Source organism: Primulina huaijiensis, chromosome 1, assembly GCF_012295235.1.
Source record: "Primulina huaijiensis isolate GDHJ02 chromosome 1, ASM1229523v2, whole genome shotgun sequence".
NCBI classification, from domain to species: Eukaryota; Viridiplantae; Streptophyta; class Magnoliopsida; order Lamiales; family Gesneriaceae; genus Primulina; species Primulina huaijiensis.
In genome coordinates, this window is record NC_133306.1 from 3,396,323 (window position 1) to 3,414,727 (window position 18,405).

The following is an 18,405-nucleotide window of genomic DNA, read 5'->3' on the forward strand; positions in this document are numbered from 1 at the left end:
AAAAACTAATTTTTCAAAATATATTTGATTGTTATCAAATACGAAGATAATTTTTAAAAAACATATTAGATCAAAATAATTTTACTCATTATCGATATTATTTAAATGGTGTATTATAGATATAAAAAGTAATACTAATGCTGTCATATGAATTGAAGGACAAGTTAGTAAATTCACGGACAAATCCTTACATTTGTTTGGATTTAGATCTTCTGTTATGGTTGAAAACACAACATATGATGTTATGTATTTTTTAGATGATCATCTGATGAATCTCATATGATATCAGATAAATTTGAAAAATTTTCAAGCAAAACAAAATAATCAACTGATGTATAAAAAAATTATAACATCAAATACTATATTTTCAACCATCAAATGTCATTTGTTTTCCCTCCTTTCTAGTAAAGTTGACTGTTTTCATTCCATGTCCTTTTACTTTGTCTGTAAATTTTTATTTTACTTACTCAACTGTTATAAATGCTGTCTACGCTCTACAGTGAATAATTGTTGTCTGACTCTCTCTCTCTCTCTCCCGTCAGGTTTCCTCCATCAGTCCATTGTAAACAAAGCTTCCTCTCCAGCTTTTCTGATGTACCTCTTTGCCCCGCATTAACACAATGCCAACTGAGATTTCACTTAACTCTGCTTTCATTAGCCAATTCTGAACCGAACTCGACAATTTTTTCCACCGTCGAAGTTGAGATGTCTCCGCTTTTATTTTTGTCTGCCATTGTTTGAGAAAATTTGGTTCGGTGTTCGCATTTTTTTATTTTTATTTTCTTGAAAAAATGCGCTTTGGCCCACTGCCGGTTACGGGTTTTTGACTTCTAAACTACTCTTGTTTTAGCTTAGTTGCTCGACTTTCTTGTGGGGTGCTACTTCTTTCTTTCTTTCTCTTTTTATTTTTTATTTTCATTTCTCGGTTGGGTTCTTTGGTAGGTTTTTTTTTTTTTTTTTTTTTTTTTTTTTTTTTTTTTTTTTNCATCTATACATTTGTTGTGTATCTATGCTCATCGACCCCTGTCAACAAAAGCAAGGGCCTTTTAACTGGGTTGTTTCTCAAAGTAGAAGATCAAGGGGTGTTAAAGTTAGATCACTTGCGAAGGTGAGATTTTACTCGTTTTATCTGTTGAATTTATACCGCTTTATTCCTGTGGCTTACTTACGCTGCCTGTATCACGAGTCACACTTTCTTGATTTTGCTATTATCACCCCTCTTAAGATTTTGATTTAGGATGGGATTTATTCACTGAATGCTGCTGGTTGAAGGGCTGAGAATGCTCGCTTTTATCTGCCTTCTAAAATGCTCTGAGAAGCGGACATGGAATTCAGGCATCAATAAATTAAATATAACATTTGAGATTTTTTCTCGCACCCAGGTGGCTCGCCCCTGGTTATAAATCTTTGTTTGTGTGATAATTTTGGCATTGCCTAGTTTGATCCAAAAATGGTTTCTATTGATTGATAGAACGGTGGATAAATAGTTCTTCTTGGTTAGTGATGCTGCTTTGTTCATGTTATTTTGCTTCCCAACTCGTGACTCCTCCGGGATTAGCAAAGCAATGATTAGGATTCTTGTAATTATTGATGTATCTTCCAATTTTGGATGTTTTCTTTTTGACCTGACACGTTTCTGGGATCCAGGATTGAATTTGTCATCTTTTTTGTCCATTACCAAGAGTAAAAGCAAGATTTCTTCGTTGCGTCTGGTTTGAAGAAAATGTCAACTGGAAGTTTAAGCACCGAGTTATCAAAGAAATACGGGGGTCTGAAACTATGGGTTTTGATTTGTGTGTGTATGGGTGCCTTTATAATATTAATTCTAGGAATATTATCTATATGGGGCATGTTTACTAGAAAATCTCGAAAGACCTCAGAAAAATTTTCACTCTCTCAAATCCCTAATGTCTCAAAAGAAATCAAAGTTGACAAAGTTGGGAATCAAAGTGTGAATGATCACACCGAGAGTCTATTATTGACCATTGATGACAAAGCAAGTGATAAGAAAACGGAGAAGATGTTAGTTCATTTAAGTAGGAGTAAATCAAGTGATGGTGATAATATCAGCCAATGCAGTTCATTATATCATCATGAAAGGGCCTTTAGTTCTCAATCAGGAGAGGAAGGAAGTTCTGGGAATGCCCGCAAACTATCTTCATTTTCTTATGGTCTTGTTATGGCATCACCTTTAGTTGGCTTGCCGGAAACATCTCATCTTGGATGGGGCCACTGGTTCACACTTAGGGATCTCGAAATTGCAACAAAGCGCTTCTCATCTGAGTATATTATTGGAGAAGGTGGATATGGGATTGTTTATCGAGGGAAATTGGTTAATGGGTCTGAAGTCGCAGTTAAGAAACTTCTTAACAATCTGTAAGTTTCCATTTTCTGTTTCCAACATTTCTAAAGCTTGTCCCATTTTATCAGCGAGGCTTGTATACTTACTTTTTATGGCTGAAATGAAATGGGAATTTTCTTCCAGTGGCCAAGCGGAGAAAGAATTTAGGGTCGAAGTAGAGGCTATTGGCCATGTTCGACACAAGAATCTTGTGCGGCTTCTTGGCTATTGCATAGAAGGAGTTCACAGGTAAGCTTCTTTGCTAGTGTAGTTCTGAAACTAAATTTTAAATTCTATATGTTTGATATTTATGTTGCAATTAAGTGCAATTATAATATTCTTTTTCCCGTGTACTCGTGTATTCTACTCGAACTTTAATTACTTGAGTTTAAATTATCCTTCTATGCAGAATGTTGGTATATGAGTATGTCAACAAAGGCAACCTGGAACAGTGGCTTCGCGGGTCTATGAAACAACATGGTACTTTTACATGGGAATCCCGCATGAAAGTTCTTCTTGGTACAGCGAAGGCGTAAGTAGATTTAGATTTTAACAACAAAGTACTCGTTCATGTGATTCAGTTTTTGCTGATATGGAAGCAACCACCTTTGACAAAAGTAAACAGAGTGACATATTTCAATTTTCACGGATGGGTTGTAAGATTCAGATAAATAACACAATTGGACATTTGCTACTCGTAGCCGTATTTATTTCTCGTATTACATGCACTTTTGACTTTCAAGGGTCTCTATTCAGAAATATCTCAATTTGGTTTTGCAGGCTGGCTTATTTGCATGAAGCTATTGAACCGAAAGTTGTTCATCGTGACATAAAATCTAGTAACATCTTGATTGACGATGAGTTCAATGCAAAGGTTTCTGATTTTGGATTGGCTAAGCTCTTGGGATCTGGAGAAAGCCATATAACTACAAGAGTTATGGGAACATTTGGGTATTCACTTATGCACCCTCACTTAAAAATATCCCAACTATATCTGTTGTTTCATTTGTTGTAAGTTGTGACATTAATACCGATCTTCGTGAATTTTAGTTATGTTGCTCCTGAGTATGCAAATACTGGCTTGTTGAATGAAAAGAGTGACGTTTATAGTTTTGGTGTTCTGCTACTAGAAGCTGTCACAGGAAGAGATCCAGTGGATTATGGACGTCCAGCAAATGAGGTACTTTATCTATTTTCTTTCTGGTAATTCGGTTACTTAATATTCCTTTGTAACCGGGGTGGGGAAACACGCATGAATATGTGAACTGTGACTGAGAAATCGATCATGTTCCTGTTAACCCACCGAGATTGTGCATTTGGCAGGTTAATCTTGTCGAGTGGCTCAAAATGATGGTTGGGAACCGAAAAGCCGAGGAAGTTGTGGATCCTGGTCTCGAAGTTAGGCCCACAACCCGTTCTTTGAAACGTGCCCTTTTGGTTGCTCTTAGGTGTGTCGACCCTGATTCAGAGAAACGCCCCAAAATGAGTCAGGTGGTTCAAATGCTTGAAACTGAGGAGTTCCCTTATCGTGTGGTGAGATTCAATCCCCACCTCTTTTATGTTATGCTATTAGGACTTTGTCTTTTTATTTGTTCAAGCTGCATCTCTTTAAGCTCGAAGTGCACAAAATATTTGATTGTTATGGTGAGTCTGAGTGTGCTAAACTTGTAAGATGCAAACCCCAATCAATTAATCGACTAGTAAACGACTAAAGTTTCCTTTCTTGCAGGATCGAAGGAGCAGAAAAACCAGAACAACAAGCATGGAAATCGAATCCATGAAGGAAAGTTCCAATTCTGTTGAGATGGAAGTCAAGGTTTGTCAATCACAGAGCCATTCTTCGGAGACAAACAACTGATATTCTCTGCTCAACCACTAGTTTGGGGGTAAAAGAATTGATTTTAGATGTGTAGATACTTTAGTGACCAACCCTTCCCTACACGAATGACGTTTTCAAAGTTTGATTTTTGAAGTAATCTTGAATCACAGAGAACCGTGATGTGAACAACAAACTATTGCCCTGTGTGTCATTGGAAACTTTTTCACATCTATACTTGCCACTGTTTTTGGACCAATTGGGTGTCATTGATAACTTAACAATCATCATTTTTGTTCATCTCATGTACTCTGCTCGATCTTCTACGGGAAAGTAGGGAGACTTCCACCACTTTCTTTGATACTTGGAGGTTTTTTAGGCAATGCAGGACCCCTTTTGTAATTTAACGGAGCAGTTGTACTCTGTATCTGTATGATATTTAGGATGTTTACGGAAAACAAATGTGATAAATTCATCGTTCTTAAGACCAACCACCACTACAATAGTAATTACTGCAGAACATTGCAAAAAAAGAGAAGAAAAGATACGAACATTTTTTTTTTAGAAAAGGAAGAACATTGCATGTGAATAAAAGCCGAAGGCCCATGAGTTATTGGTTAAATTCATTTTAACTTGTACGGTCGCATAAGTTGGAGCATATTAATTTAGCCACGTCAACGGATCAGCTTTAAAAAATGAGATGCTACTGTATTTTTAAAATAAAATGTGCTATATTTATTATGAGCGGTACAAGCATAAAAAAATATCGAATTTATCGAAAATTTTCGGTATGATATGATATTGATATTGACATTTTAGGTATATATCGAAATATATATAATAATAATAATTTTAAAAAATAAAGTTAATTTTTTAAAAATATAAAGTATTTTTGGTATAAAACCAAAATCTCAGTATATGATAGCATTTTGATATAATCTGTGTGTTAATTATACATATCGAAAACTTTGATACCGATATTTCGATATTCGGTAACGAAATTTTCGATATAATATATAATATGTATTTTATAGTACGATACGGTATACCACCCTCACTGAAGAATAAAATTTCTATTAGACGGTCTCACGTTATATACGTGAGACAGGTTGACAAAGTTCATATTCACAACAAAAAAAACAATTTTTGACATAAAAAATAACAATTTTCATAGATCAGATCGGGTTGAAAATTCATCTAACAAAATTATTTCATTGGACGATCTCATAAGACTTTGTGTCTACCTTAAACCACATTTAAGCATTTTAGTAGTTTCTGTTAGGGCTAAAATATACAAGAATAACTGAATCTAGCATTAGGACAGCGCCCCCATATGGGGTTCGTTCGATCCTGGGTGTGGGGGCAGTGCCCACACCTATATGAATGTTGGGATTTCACTTCATGGGAAAAAAAAATTTTAAAAAAAAAAATTGTGCCAGAAAAAATTCTGGCCCTTGGATGTAGGATAGAATAATCCCCCATATGGTTAGTGGGTGCTGCCACGAGGATAATACAAGCACACTGCGTATCAGTGAAACATAGCTTCGCATTCTCAAATAAAAACTAGAATATTTAATTGTGGAAAAAATATTCCCAATATGATTGTATTTTATATCTAATAAACTATTGAATATAAAATACTAAAATTTAAAATAAAAATATAATGAATAGTTGGACTTTCGGGTCAAGTAATTAAGATCCCGACCACCCGAATCCGATCGGATAGAAAAAGTCGGGTAGTTTGGGCATTTTGTTTTGTTCGGGTATTATAATTTAATTAAGATAAAGAGTAGGACTCTTTTGAGACGGTCTCATGAATCTTTATCTGTGAGACGGATCAATCCTATCGATTTTTACAATAAAAAGTAATACTCTTAGCATAAAAAGTAATACTTTTTCATGGATGACCCAAATAAGAAATTCGTCTCACAAAATACGACCTTTGAGACCGTTTCACACGAGTTTTTGCTTAAGATAAATTTGTGTTACTTTAGTTTTATATTTTAGTTGAAGATGTTAATACACTAATATTTTTGTATTTTTTTAGTTTAAGTATATTTTAATTAACAACAAATTATAAACTTAGTTTAGTAAATTTCTTATAAATTTTTTTAAAAAAGCCAAATAATTCGATTATTTTAGATATGGTATAAAATATAAAACTCGAAACCCGAATAACTTGACCTGTGTCGACCCTAAAATTTATATATACTATTAATATTAAATAAAATTATAAAAAAAGTTTATATCCTATTAATATTAAATAAAATTATAAAAAAAGTTTAAAATGAAATTTAAATAGTTCCAGTATGATAATAAGAAAAAAAATCATAATTGTTAAATAATAAATCGATTTTTAAATATAAATTTTCGATTTTAATACTCAATTGTTTTGTTGAAACAAACGGTAGTTTATGGAGAAGAAAATCGAATGGTTGCGTAAGAAATGATACTGCACTGTGGCGGTGCGTTTGCTCGATGTCGATGGCGACCTGCTTCGCGTGCTGGGACTGTGTGCTTAGTTTCTCCAGAGAAGCTTCGGCAACAACTTGATAATCTTCACATTGAGGCTGACGCTACAAGAACAAAAGGTCTTTATCTTTCTTAATTATTTAAACCATTTGTCATCTCTTTTCTTTGGTGGATTATTTTATGTATTTGGTAATTGGATTTTACTTAATGAATTAGGAATTGTTGTTTTGGCATTCAGGTTTCTAATGTTAGGTGAATTTTGATTTATTTAGTCTGTAAGTTCACAAAGTTCGTAGCTTTGTTGGGAGAATTGAAGCCAGAAATTTAGCTGAGTGCGAGTTGGTGTATTTTACATGTGAAACTTACAATTATTTCTGCCCTGCCCTGGGATTATTGAATTTGTGGCATCCGAATTGACTATGATTAGTACCCAACCCATATTAATAGACAAGAGGGAGAGCAGAAAAGATTTGAATACAAACGATTAACATGATATGTATTATCTAAATACAGATGGGGATATAACAGGATATAGATAACAATGACGTCACTTAGTGGGATAAAGGAGGCTTCTGTGCTCTTGTTGCTCCGAATTGACCATAATGTATTCTTTAAATTTTTGTACCTGATTAAATGGATATGGCTAAAGTTTTTACTAAATCTTAGGTGTATATGATTATATTTAATAAGGATGACCACGAGTTATCCATATAATGTAAGAGATTTGCAAGAGTGTATCTTCCTCTAGTTTTACATTTTATAGTCAAAATCATTTTCTTCTGGTCGGAAGGTATCAAGAAGTTCATGGATTGTGATCACTGAGATATTCAGTGGAGTGAGTTGTAAGGGGGGTTGGGGGAGTGCTTGCAGTTTAAACTTAATTTATTCCATGAAATTCTTTCGGTAATGAGCGATTTGCATTTCATGGCATTATTAATATATTTATGAAGAAGCTTCCAACTTGACTGAGAGTACTAACTGGTTGATGTTTTCAGCAAGTAATGCCAGGTCGAGACTCATGCGGTTGAGTGAAGCGGCAGAGAAATTCAGACGGCAAGCAGCTATTAGTGTCCAAACTGGAAAGGAAGATGATGCTAGGAAGCTGCTATTTCAAAAAAAGCAAGTCATGCAGGCTATGGAGAAGTTGAAGAGTCGCATTGAGTTACTTGATGAGCTTTCGTCAAAACTGAATGAGGTATAGCAACTTTCATATATATTCAACTGTGGGTTTTTTTCGAAGCTGGAACTGCTTAACTTATATTCTGCTTTCAAATCTATGAACTAGCGTGCATTTTGAACTGTTTACAACTAATCGAACTGTAAAAAAAATATAGATGGACTGAATAGAATTATTTACCAAAAATCTAGATGTAATCATTGCAACTATTAATTTTCCCATACCGTGCAATTGCAACATCCCTCGAGATGATTGTAATAGGCACAATGATATGATAGAGATGATACAACAGCTTTTACTCATTGATCATGTATAGAACTTCATCTCAATCCATTCATTAGTGATGAAAAAAATAAAATATTCCAAGAAAATGACTATGGGTACCAAAAGCTTGGGCTACAATGGTAATGTGTTTGTTTCAAGATAAATACGTTTCCATTTCTTTTAACTGTTTGCAGTGATGTGATCATGGTATATTTACTGATAAAACTTGCTTTTTTTTTTTTCATTCTAGATTTTTACAATTGGAGAAACAATAATTTATCATGGAATATATGTTATGAAAAGTTGAAGTCTTATATATAATCTGAAAGGAAATGGTCGGTGATGGTTGCCAATATGGTATGGAAGTTTTACATCTTTGAGACCAACTAATTAGTTCTTGATAGATTTGGTTTGAGTCACATCAAGTGTAAGAGTTGGAAAAAAGGTTTGGCCCAAGAGCATTTACTTCAGTTACTTACAAGAAAGAACAAAACATTTATTTTCATTGATCCGTGGAAGCTTTTAGGATTGTTACTTCTAAAGCTTGACGTTTTAGAACTTATGTGATAATTTTTTTTCCTTGAACCTTCAATAATTTATTTTCCGAATAAAAAATAAACCAAGATAGACGTATCCCTTCTTTCCTTTATAACAGTTCTAGTCAAGGAAGGTTTTAGAAAAATGCTGAATTCTGATATCTTGGTTGCGGGAGAAAACAACTGTTTTTTCAGGCAATTTCTGTGAAAGAAAGTCTACTGATTGGAAACATTGCTTTGGATATCGAAGTTAATGAAACAGAGCCATCTAGTCCTATTCGGATTATAACCCCTAAAGAGGCAAATCTTAACAATTCATATGAAAATCAACTCTCTGAGTCGGATCAGCTGAAATTTGGTGAGCATCAGGAAGTACTAGTTGTTACAGAGAGTGAGTCGAGTGGGGGAGACTTCAACAACACATCATCTTTCAGTCCAATAGACGGAAACAATTCAAATACAATGCAGCATTTGAGAGAAATCTCTTCATTCGAAGACTTCATGAAACACATAGATCAAAAGCTGCACGAAACTGAGGAACAACTCGAAACATTTATAAGTGTTTCCTCCTTACTTTTAGAAAGCAAGAAGAAGCCAGAATACTCGAAGGTGCAGCATGCAACTGGTATTCTTGAGTGTCTGCGCAACACTAGAGAAAGGTAAATGATATTCGAACACTAACCTATAAGTATATTTCCATCGTGTTCTTACTTACGTTGACAGTTGATTGCCCAGCGTTGTTATATTTGCAGGATTGCTTTGATCATTCAATTAAAAACGAGTTCAAGCGAACCCTTGAGAGAATGACATGATGGTTGGAGAAAAGCTACAACTTGTTTCTGCAAGTGAAACTAGTGTAGTGTATAACAAACAAAGAGTATATTCATTCTCTTTTCTTGTATTGGTATCGGTATTATATTTTCGTGTCCCATATATTTAGGCTTCTGCATTTTTCACACAGATTAAGAAAATTATTAAAAAAATAAGTTTTACAATTAAATTTCTCATTTAACTTTATTTAATGAATGTTTTAATAAGATAAAAAAAATGTTGGAATTAGTTAATGTATTTAATGATAGCGGAAGAGTGATTAAAAAATAGAGAGAATAATACTAAAAGTAGAAACTTGACTATATATTTTGGACTTATAAAATAATTGTAATCTTTATATTTGAGACAGGGAAAGATATGTTACCCGATTGCTATTTTTAGCCTCGGGGGTTCTGCTTATGTCCCCCGTCCGGCTTTAACGATAAATAGGGAATAAAAATCAAGTCTTAATATAAGGGTGCGTAAGTTAGTTGTTTACACAATGTTTGAGAAGTCTGGTGTTCTTAAAATTTTTGAGACAATTAATCAAACACATACGAGAATAGAAGTAAAAAAATATTATAGGCATGTTTACACTTAGAAGTATGTCTCTTGTGAGACGGTCTCAAGAATATTTATCTATGAGACGAGTCAACTTTACCGATATTCACAATAAAAAGTAATACTCTTAGGATAAAAAGTTATATTTTTTTATAGATGATCCAAATAAAAGATCCGTCTCACAAAATACCACATTGAGATCGTCTCACACAAATTTTTGTCTACACGTAGATATTTATATATGTTGTTTTTTCATAAAATAATTATATCAACATAATAAGATTCTGTATCATATATATATATATATATAATCGGATTTGAAATATTTTATTCATTAGGATTACTGACTTTAACAGATTTATGGCCAAAGTAAACAGAATTCCTCAGTTATTGAAATGATCAAGGAAACATAATTTTGACTGTGCGCCTAATAATCTTAATAATATCTTTTTCATATTAATCATATATATGACCTGTATCTTCAGCACTCCTTTTATTTATTGCCAAGAAAATAACATTAGCAGTTTTATTTATTTGTTATCATATATTTTGAAATTTGAATAAAATAAATTTATTACTAATATGCTGCTGAATTATTGGTAATTATTCTTGGAAAATGGCACGCAATATGTGATCCATCAATGGAAATTAAAAAGGCCCATTAATAATATTCTATAAATAACTATTTACACTCTTATATAATAATGCACTAAATAGAGCAAAAGGCATATCTATCATAAATTTGCCACAAAAGATAACAAGAAGAAAAAAGAAAATATATGATAATGAAATCTTTTTGTGTAATGATTGTGCCGCTTCTCTTCTTTTTCTCATCCTTTGTGTTTTTTGTCAATGGTGTCTCGCCACCAAGAAAATTCTTCGATGTCATGAACTACGGTGCAGTTGCCGATGGAAAAACGGACGACAGTCAGGTAAGTTTCTGGTATAAAAATGAAAATGGTAAATAAAACGTGAATTTGTTTCAGCAATTTCAATGACTTATTGTTTGCCTCTGTGTGTGTGTGTGTGTGTGTGTGTGTGTTTTTGTGTTAGGCATTTCTTAAAGCATGGAGAGATGCATGTGAATATTATGGGAGGAGTAGAGTTTGGATTCCAAGACGAACATTTATGTTGAATTCAGTAAATTTTGAAGGGCCATGCAATGGTTCGATGGCGTTTCTGATTAAAGGGACGCTCAAGGCTCCGACGGACCCTGGGAATTTCTTTACGGAGACTTGGATCGGTTTCAAATACATCGACGACTTGACGGTGAAAGGCAGCGGGTATTTGGACGGCCAAGGCCAGGCGGCTTGGCCTTATAATGACTGTTATAGGAACCCCAATTGCAAGCCTCTTCCTGCTGTAAGTTTCTCTCTAAGTACTAATACAGATTCTAACTAAATCTCATATTTAAATTTCTTTTCCCTTAAAAGAAGAAAGAAAATATATATAAAAATTACTAGTTTTAGGAGAATTTTCAAAATTATATAATTACTACATGTTTTTGCACAACAATTTTTACGACACAAAAATTTCATTTATCAAAGTCTCATAATAAATTCAATACAAAATCTAACGATGTAATTGTAATAAATATCGTTGTACTTTTAGTATTATTCATTGTATTATCACCGTGATTTTACTTAAATCTTGAAATTAGCTTTCGTCGTTCATAAAATGTCAATAAGATGTTTATCTTCCCATTTATCATTCCTTAAGTGAATTTTTTTTTTTAAAAAAAGAAGATTTGTATCGATAATTACCCGAAATCAAGTGATCTGTTTCGGTGAAACATAATATTTTGTGAATCTTTTAAAATGATTTTGTGAATCTTTTAAAATGATTTTGTGAATAGAGCTAAATAAGGTTTCCGACATAAGGTAATATTATCACTTGTCAAATCCACAAAATCTATCCTTAAAAAAATTCATTAAATTTCTTGATTGAATACACCCCATTTAGACACGATTTAATTTACTGTAGGTCGTAATTCAATATCAAATTTTTGTATCCATTTTTGTATGATATATTGCTTATATTTTCATCGTTTTTGATAATTCAAGTCCCCCCTCAAATTTTTTTAAAGGGTAAAGGGCTATAAATAATTATATTATTTTGCATTTTCCTCTCTAAAATTTGTTCTTGCCCTTCTCTAAAATTTTTAATATATTTTTTTCGTCCCCCAAATTGGCTCCATTGATTTCAACCATTAAAGATTGCTTCTTCTTTTTTTCTGTAAATTAAACAACCGGATATAGTGATTGTCTTAACTTGGATTAGAAAAAAGCAGCCGATTTAATTATTTAAAAAGAATTGTTCTTCTGTTAATTAAATCTTAACATTGATTGCATGCATGCAGACTTTGAGGTTCGATTTCGTTACAAATTCAAAGGTGAATCACCTAAGATCCATTAACAGCAAAAACACACATATCAACCTATTCGCGTGCCGAAACATGAACATCAGCAAAATTAGAATGACAGCACCAGAAAGCAGCCCTAACACAGATGGAATTCACATCGGACTCTCGAGCAACATAAAGATTTCGCGGTCCGTTATTCAGACAGGAGATGACTGCATATCCATGGTCTCTGGTAGTCGAAACATAGAGATAAACGACGTTTCTTGCGGGCCTGGGCACGGTATCAGTGTTGGAAGTCTGGGGAGAAGCCATGTAGGCGATTATGTGGAAGGTATCAGTATAAAAAACTGCACTTTTAAGGGGGCAGATAACGGCTTGAGGATCAAGACGTGGTCTCCCTCGTTGTATAGCGTGGCTTCCAATTTAACTTTCGAAGATATCGTCATGCAAAATACCGCCAATCCTATTCTCATCGATCAACAATATTGTCCATTCTCTGGTTGCGAAACCAAGGTCAATCATTATTCACATCTTCCATCTTATACAATACACTTTTCTTACATCGAACCACTCTATAAATCCCAAGTCCTCGGATGCTTATCCTGATATATTATCGATGATACCCTTTTGTCAGGCTCGTGATATTTGTGTATATATATAAATTGATAGTGTGATGATTCTCGTGTTTCTTGAACATAGGGTAAATCGAGCTCGAGGGTGCAGATACAAGACGTGACCTTCAAGAACATACGGGGCGTATCGAGCACACAAGTTGCGGTGAACATACAATGCAGTGAAGACCGGCCTTGCAAGAATGTGAAGCTCATAGACATAAACTTGACCTACAATGGAACCGGAGGACAAGCTATGGCTTTGTGCTCACATGTGCTTGGTTCTTCATACGGGAAACAGATCCCTAAAGGTTGTCTATAGGAGTTCTTTTGCTCCATATCTCTACAAGATTTCTGAGTTCTCTTTGGTATAATTTATGGGCTCATGAATTTTTTTATTTTATTTTATATACATTACTTATAAGAGTAATAAGCATTTATTGACTTGTGACAGCCATTTGTTTGTGGAAAAGCCTTCGCGTTTTTGGTTTTCGGTAAATTTTCTAGACAACCGTCCGATCAAGTTTTCATGATCCAACAATTACGTTGATATCCATATGTTTGTTTATATCTTAAAATATTATGCTCTATTATTAAACTTAATTAGAACCAAATTTTGTAATCTCGTAAAAGACCACCAATTAAATTTTGAAGCGTATCAAGCAAATTTTTTTTAATTACAAGTAAGGTGGGTAATTCTCGAACTCGAAACATCTTAGCGCATCAAGCATTTATACTAATTGGAGACACCAAAATTTAAGACTCTTATTTATTTCAACTCGCTTTAATTTATCCATTTAATTAGTATTTCTTCGCATTACTTATTTTGGTTATCTTATCTCCTATATCAATATTAATCTAATTTATCATACTTTATAATTTATTTTAAATTTATTTTACACTTTATTTTCAAATATTATTGGGGAAGTTGGTGAAAAATCTTCAATCAAAACATTCTTTTGGGTTCACTCCCTACCCACAAAATTGTGGTACTATGTCATACAAATTGTGGTTCACTTCATGTGGAAATGTGGTACACTTCATGTGGAAATATGGTACTAAAAAAGTACTCAGGGACTGAACAAAAAAAAAACGACGGCTGAAGACTGAAGGCGTGAGAGCCCGTAATTCGTATTCATAATTTTTCGGAATTATTAAAAATTTTCTCTTTAAATAAATAAAATTGCAACGTATAAAAATTTTCGTAAAATAACCCAACGGTTTAACATAAACATAGCAGCGGAAACTGAATAATGTTTTAAACAATAACTTAAAATATATATAAAGTTATAACAAGAGTTTGAACATAAAACTGAATAAATAAACGTGAGGTCCTCAGGTTCGTACTACCACTGATCCGAGCTAACTCACTGGTCTCCGTCCAAGGCCAATTTTCCGAATATTATTCACTTGTAACAAAAGTCAAGAAATGACTTTATTTTGCTTTGAAAGGCGCATAAGAAATAAAAATATAATATAAAGTATTGGTAACCTAAAAACTTCGGAATCAGTTGGTCAAAAGTACATATTATTGATTGGATTCGAGGAGATCCAATGTCACAATAAAAGTACATATTTTTTGTGAGACGGTCTCACGAATTATATGTGAGACGGGTCAACTCTACGATATTCACAATAAAAATAATACTATTAGTATAAAAAGTAATATTTTTTCACGGATGGCTCAAATAAAAGATCCGTATCACAAAATACGATCTGTGAGACTGTCTCACACAAATTTTTGATTTTTTTTTTTGCTAACTGCCCTAACTCACACAAATTTTTGTTTTTTTTATTTGCTAACTGCCCTAAACTGGAAAAACTTGACCTCTATTTACATAATGGCTACGAAGCCTAGCGGCAATTATGACAATCTATGTAGCATCTTTGCTTTTGAAAGATACATAGATAGTATCACCTTTGTTCTTTTTTTTTGGGTAATAATTGTATTTATTATACAATAATTTATATCTAAATATTCTCCAATTAAAAACATTGACCTAAAATTTTTTGGAATTATGTCTCTAAATTTATTATTTTTCAAGGAAGAGTATCTCATAAAAATGAATTTTGAAGTTTAGATATAAACTTCATTATGAAATAGTTTCAACATCACTTCTATTAAAAGTTTATGAACGAGAATCTCAGAAACAAAATTTAATATCCAATCTCGTATGGTGCTAAAATTTAGTAGAAAATAAAATAACTTTTATAGAAATGATTAAAAGTAAATTTAAGCTTCGGAACATGAACAAAAAATGAAAAAAAATGCAAATTATAAAATAGAATAAATTTCAAATGTCTACGTCGATTATCAAAACTTGTTAGCACATCGTACTCATGAATAATCTTAAGTTGTGTTTGGTTGATTGGATTTAAAAATACACAGATTTCGATTATAGTTTTATTGTTAATAATGAAATAATAGATGAAATGTTAAATCAATTATTCACACATTAATTGCACACAATAGAATGAATTTCAAATGTTTAAATTATTGAGTAAAAATATATTTGCAAATCACGTATTTGAACTTCATCAATCGAAATACAACCTTAAATTATTCACACTTTTGTCAATAAAATAAATCAAAGTATTCTAATAATACCCTTTTACGACTTAGAGTAAAAAAAAAGTCAAATTTCATTAGCCACAAATCTATATAAATTCCAAATTCTAGGTTAAAAAAAGAGAGCATAATCTTGGGTTCCTATTTCATTGAAAGTGGCTCCTGGATACTAGAATATGAGTCCTATGTTGAAGTAAAAGACTCTTCTTTTCTTTTCTTTTTTAATTATGTCTATAACAAAAGTAAAATGGAGGCAAATATCACTAGGCCACCATCATCACTACTTCCACCCCACCTTACATTCCAAATTAACAATTCCCTCTTTAACTTTCTTTTCTCTCCCAACTCATGCCTCCTCCATATCATATTGGAATGGAGTGAAAATGGTATTTGTGATTCCACACCGCTTCTTTCGCAGGACGAAATTATGGAATATGAGATGATAAATTAAAAGATAAGAATGAAACTACTATTTTTAACTTCAATTATTGTAAAACTTGAACAGACAAAATATCGAACCTCGTCAACTTGTAACAAACAATATCCAATTGTCAAGCAGTTAAATGTGTTTAAAATTTGAGCATGCAACAACACCACCACCACCTTCAACACACAATTTGCTTTCCTACCTCTGATTAATTGTTTTTAAATATGTACAATTCTTTTTTTTACATAATACATATAAACTATAAGTAAAGTTTTATCAAAAACTTGTAAAATAAATTAAATAGAATCTGTACTTTAATCATGCCTAGGCGATGTCTCCCTATCATGATTATACTCATAATTAAATATATATAATGAAAGACACAAAGTTGTTCCTTTTCCAAAGAGTAATCATTCCCCTGTGGGTTTAAATGGTTCGCCCTATGTTTAAAAGCAAGGATTTGGTTAACAAGAAAAAGAGATCAGTGAAACAAAAATAGCGAAGATCAGGAAGAAATAATGAGTACAAAGATTTTTGGGTTTGTTTCATTGATCATAATACATCTGGCTGCTCTTTTAATCTGTTCAGGTGATTTCAAATTTATTGTACTACGTAGTTTTTTTTCCTTTATTTCTTGAAATAAAACTTTATATATTGTTGCTTTTTAAAAAAAATTTTAAAAAAAAATCTTAGTCACTCTTGTCTGTTGAACGGTGCATGTAGTTTGTTTTCAAGCTCAAGATTCTGCGACATGTTACTGATTACGATGCATGGTTGAGTATTGAATGGATGAGGAATTTAATTAAGAGAAAGGTTCTAATTATATTAGGAAAATAGGACTGTGAAATCTGTGATTTTGGAATAATTAAACATGGGATTTGAAATAGTTTTGTATTTCATAGTATTCGAATGTGGTTTTTCCAAGAAATGTTCGTAAGATATCCTTTGGATCATCCCTAGCTCGAAAGAAAAGAGGGTGTTTCTCACCATTTTGATTTCCTAATTAACGTTCACTTTTTTTTTTTAAAAAAAAAATAATAGTTCTACAAATTAATAACCATGTCGAAGTGTGGAAGTTCGATTTCTTGAATTTTTCTTCGACAAGAAATATGCAGTGTGGTTTCTTGAATTTTGCTTCCATTTCAGGTCCAATTGCCAAAGTAACAACAGAGGCAGTACTACTACACAGAAAATTTTCTGATGTTGAAGATGAAAAAATTCAAGATTCTGCTAAAATTTCGACCAAACAAATGGATATCACGACCCCAATAACAACAGTTCCAACCACTAATCCACTGAATCCCACAACGACGGAACCTGTATTCAATCCAACCAACTCAAATCCTGATTCACCAAGTATAATCACAAATCCTGCCAATCCAGTTATAGCTCCAACGACAACGAATTCTCCGGGATCTTCGTCCAGGAGCTGGTGTGTAGCCAGCCAATCTGTGTCGAAAACTGACTTGCAAGTGGCATTGGATTATGCCTGCGGACATGGAGGTGCTGATTGCTCGGCTATTCAGCCGAGTGGAAGCTGCTTTGCCCCGGATACTCTTCATGGGCACGCTTCGTATGCTTTCAATAGTTACTATCAGAAAAACCCGATCCCTGGTAGCTGCAATTTTGGTGGCACTGCATTTACTACCAACACTGATCCAAGTAAGATGAAAGCTTTTAAACTGTAGATTGTTCTTTTGATAAAGTTCAAATTTTTTTCATTCGACAGTCATATGTCGTTCGTTACATTTGTGCAGGTTATGGTACATGTCAATATGCATCAACGAGGTGAATTTCCACAACAATGATCTGTCCCTTAGCATTATCAGATAGAGGGAAATTTCTGACCTTTGGCTAACTTTTGCAGCACCAGCACGTCGGTGTTAAATATTAATTCAAGCGGATCAAGAGTTTTTGGAGCAAGACCAATCACCCCTTCAACTTCACCAGCTGCCATACCAAGTACCATTTCTTGTTTCCAATACATGATCTTGGTCATTCACATCCTTATATTAGCTCATCCAAAGATATAGCCGGTGAATTGTTGAAGGATTTGATTCGGCCTATGGCTCTCTGTCTGTCTGCAAATGCAGAGAAGATCACTTGATATACGGGCGTGTGGAAATCAAAGCTTTTAGTCCAAAGATTGTAGGAATATATAGACTACAAAGTGTCTAGGCAATCGGATTGATGCTCGTATCGCTTCCGTTGTCAGTGATATTTTTCTTGACGGAAGTAATGTATAAATGAAGAAGAAATGTTCAGTTTTGTTGGATTTTCCTTGTGGGATTGTTTTCTTGCTCTGGTTTTTTGAGAGAATTGTGGAGGGTAAATTTCACATTGACCCATGAAATTCTTGTCGGTTTATTACTTTGCTCTCTCAACTATTCATTTCGATACGTTACCCAACCCTTCTCCGAATATTGTAGATGGCAATCGGATTAGTCCCTTTTAATTAA

General features: G+C 33.3%; 4 protein-coding genes across 6 annotated transcripts; all 4 read left to right on the top strand.

Moving 5' to 3' along the window:
- Nucleotides 1-527: 527 nt before the first annotated feature.
- On the top strand, nucleotides 528-4,457 carry LOC140977473 (probable receptor-like protein kinase At2g42960). 3 transcript variants are annotated; one of them, XM_073442221.1, is made up of 9 exons: nucleotides 528-1,108; nucleotides 1,648-2,376; nucleotides 2,486-2,590; nucleotides 2,751-2,873; nucleotides 3,122-3,292; nucleotides 3,392-3,521; nucleotides 3,665-3,874; nucleotides 4,071-4,227; nucleotides 4,331-4,457. In XM_073442221.1, the coding sequence occupies exons 2-8, from the start codon at nucleotides 1,724-1,726 to the stop codon at nucleotides 4,197-4,199; spliced, it is 1,521 nt and encodes a 506-aa protein (XP_073298322.1). In that variant the 5' UTR covers nucleotides 528-1,108; nucleotides 1,648-1,723; the 3' UTR covers nucleotides 4,200-4,227; nucleotides 4,331-4,457. The 3 variants fall into 3 exon arrangements, with proteins under 3 accessions (XP_073298322.1, XP_073298317.1, XP_073298313.1); XM_073442216.1 differs by having other exon boundaries at nucleotides 1,238-2,376; nucleotides 4,071-4,457; XM_073442212.1 differs by having other exon boundaries at nucleotides 4,071-4,457.
- Nucleotides 4,458-6,542: 2,085 nt separating this feature from the next.
- LOC140977487 (uncharacterized) lies at nucleotides 6,543-9,560 on the top strand. The gene is made up of 4 exons (XM_073442228.1): nucleotides 6,543-6,748; nucleotides 7,625-7,824; nucleotides 8,802-9,265; nucleotides 9,359-9,560. Exons 1-4 carry the CDS (start codon nucleotides 6,604-6,606, stop codon nucleotides 9,411-9,413), a joined length of 864 nt encoding a protein of 287 aa, XP_073298329.1. The 5' UTR covers nucleotides 6,543-6,603; the 3' UTR covers nucleotides 9,414-9,560.
- A 1,164-nt stretch (nucleotides 9,561-10,724) lies between these two features.
- LOC140982849 (exopolygalacturonase-like) lies at nucleotides 10,725-13,467 on the top strand. The gene is made up of 4 exons (XM_073449641.1): nucleotides 10,725-10,909; nucleotides 11,031-11,339; nucleotides 12,337-12,852; nucleotides 13,039-13,467. Exons 1-4 carry the CDS (start codon nucleotides 10,757-10,759, stop codon nucleotides 13,270-13,272), a joined length of 1,212 nt encoding a protein of 403 aa, XP_073305742.1. The 5' UTR covers nucleotides 10,725-10,756; the 3' UTR covers nucleotides 13,273-13,467.
- A 2,881-nt stretch (nucleotides 13,468-16,348) lies between these two features.
- Nucleotides 16,349-18,311, top strand: LOC140977498 (glucan endo-1,3-beta-glucosidase 12-like). Its single transcript, XM_073442240.1, has 4 exons — nucleotides 16,349-16,534; nucleotides 17,093-17,608; nucleotides 17,704-17,734; nucleotides 17,814-18,311. Exons 1-4 carry the CDS (start codon nucleotides 16,465-16,467, stop codon nucleotides 17,977-17,979), a joined length of 783 nt encoding a protein of 260 aa, XP_073298341.1. The 5' UTR covers nucleotides 16,349-16,464; the 3' UTR covers nucleotides 17,980-18,311.
- Nucleotides 18,312-18,405: the final 94 nt, after the last annotated feature.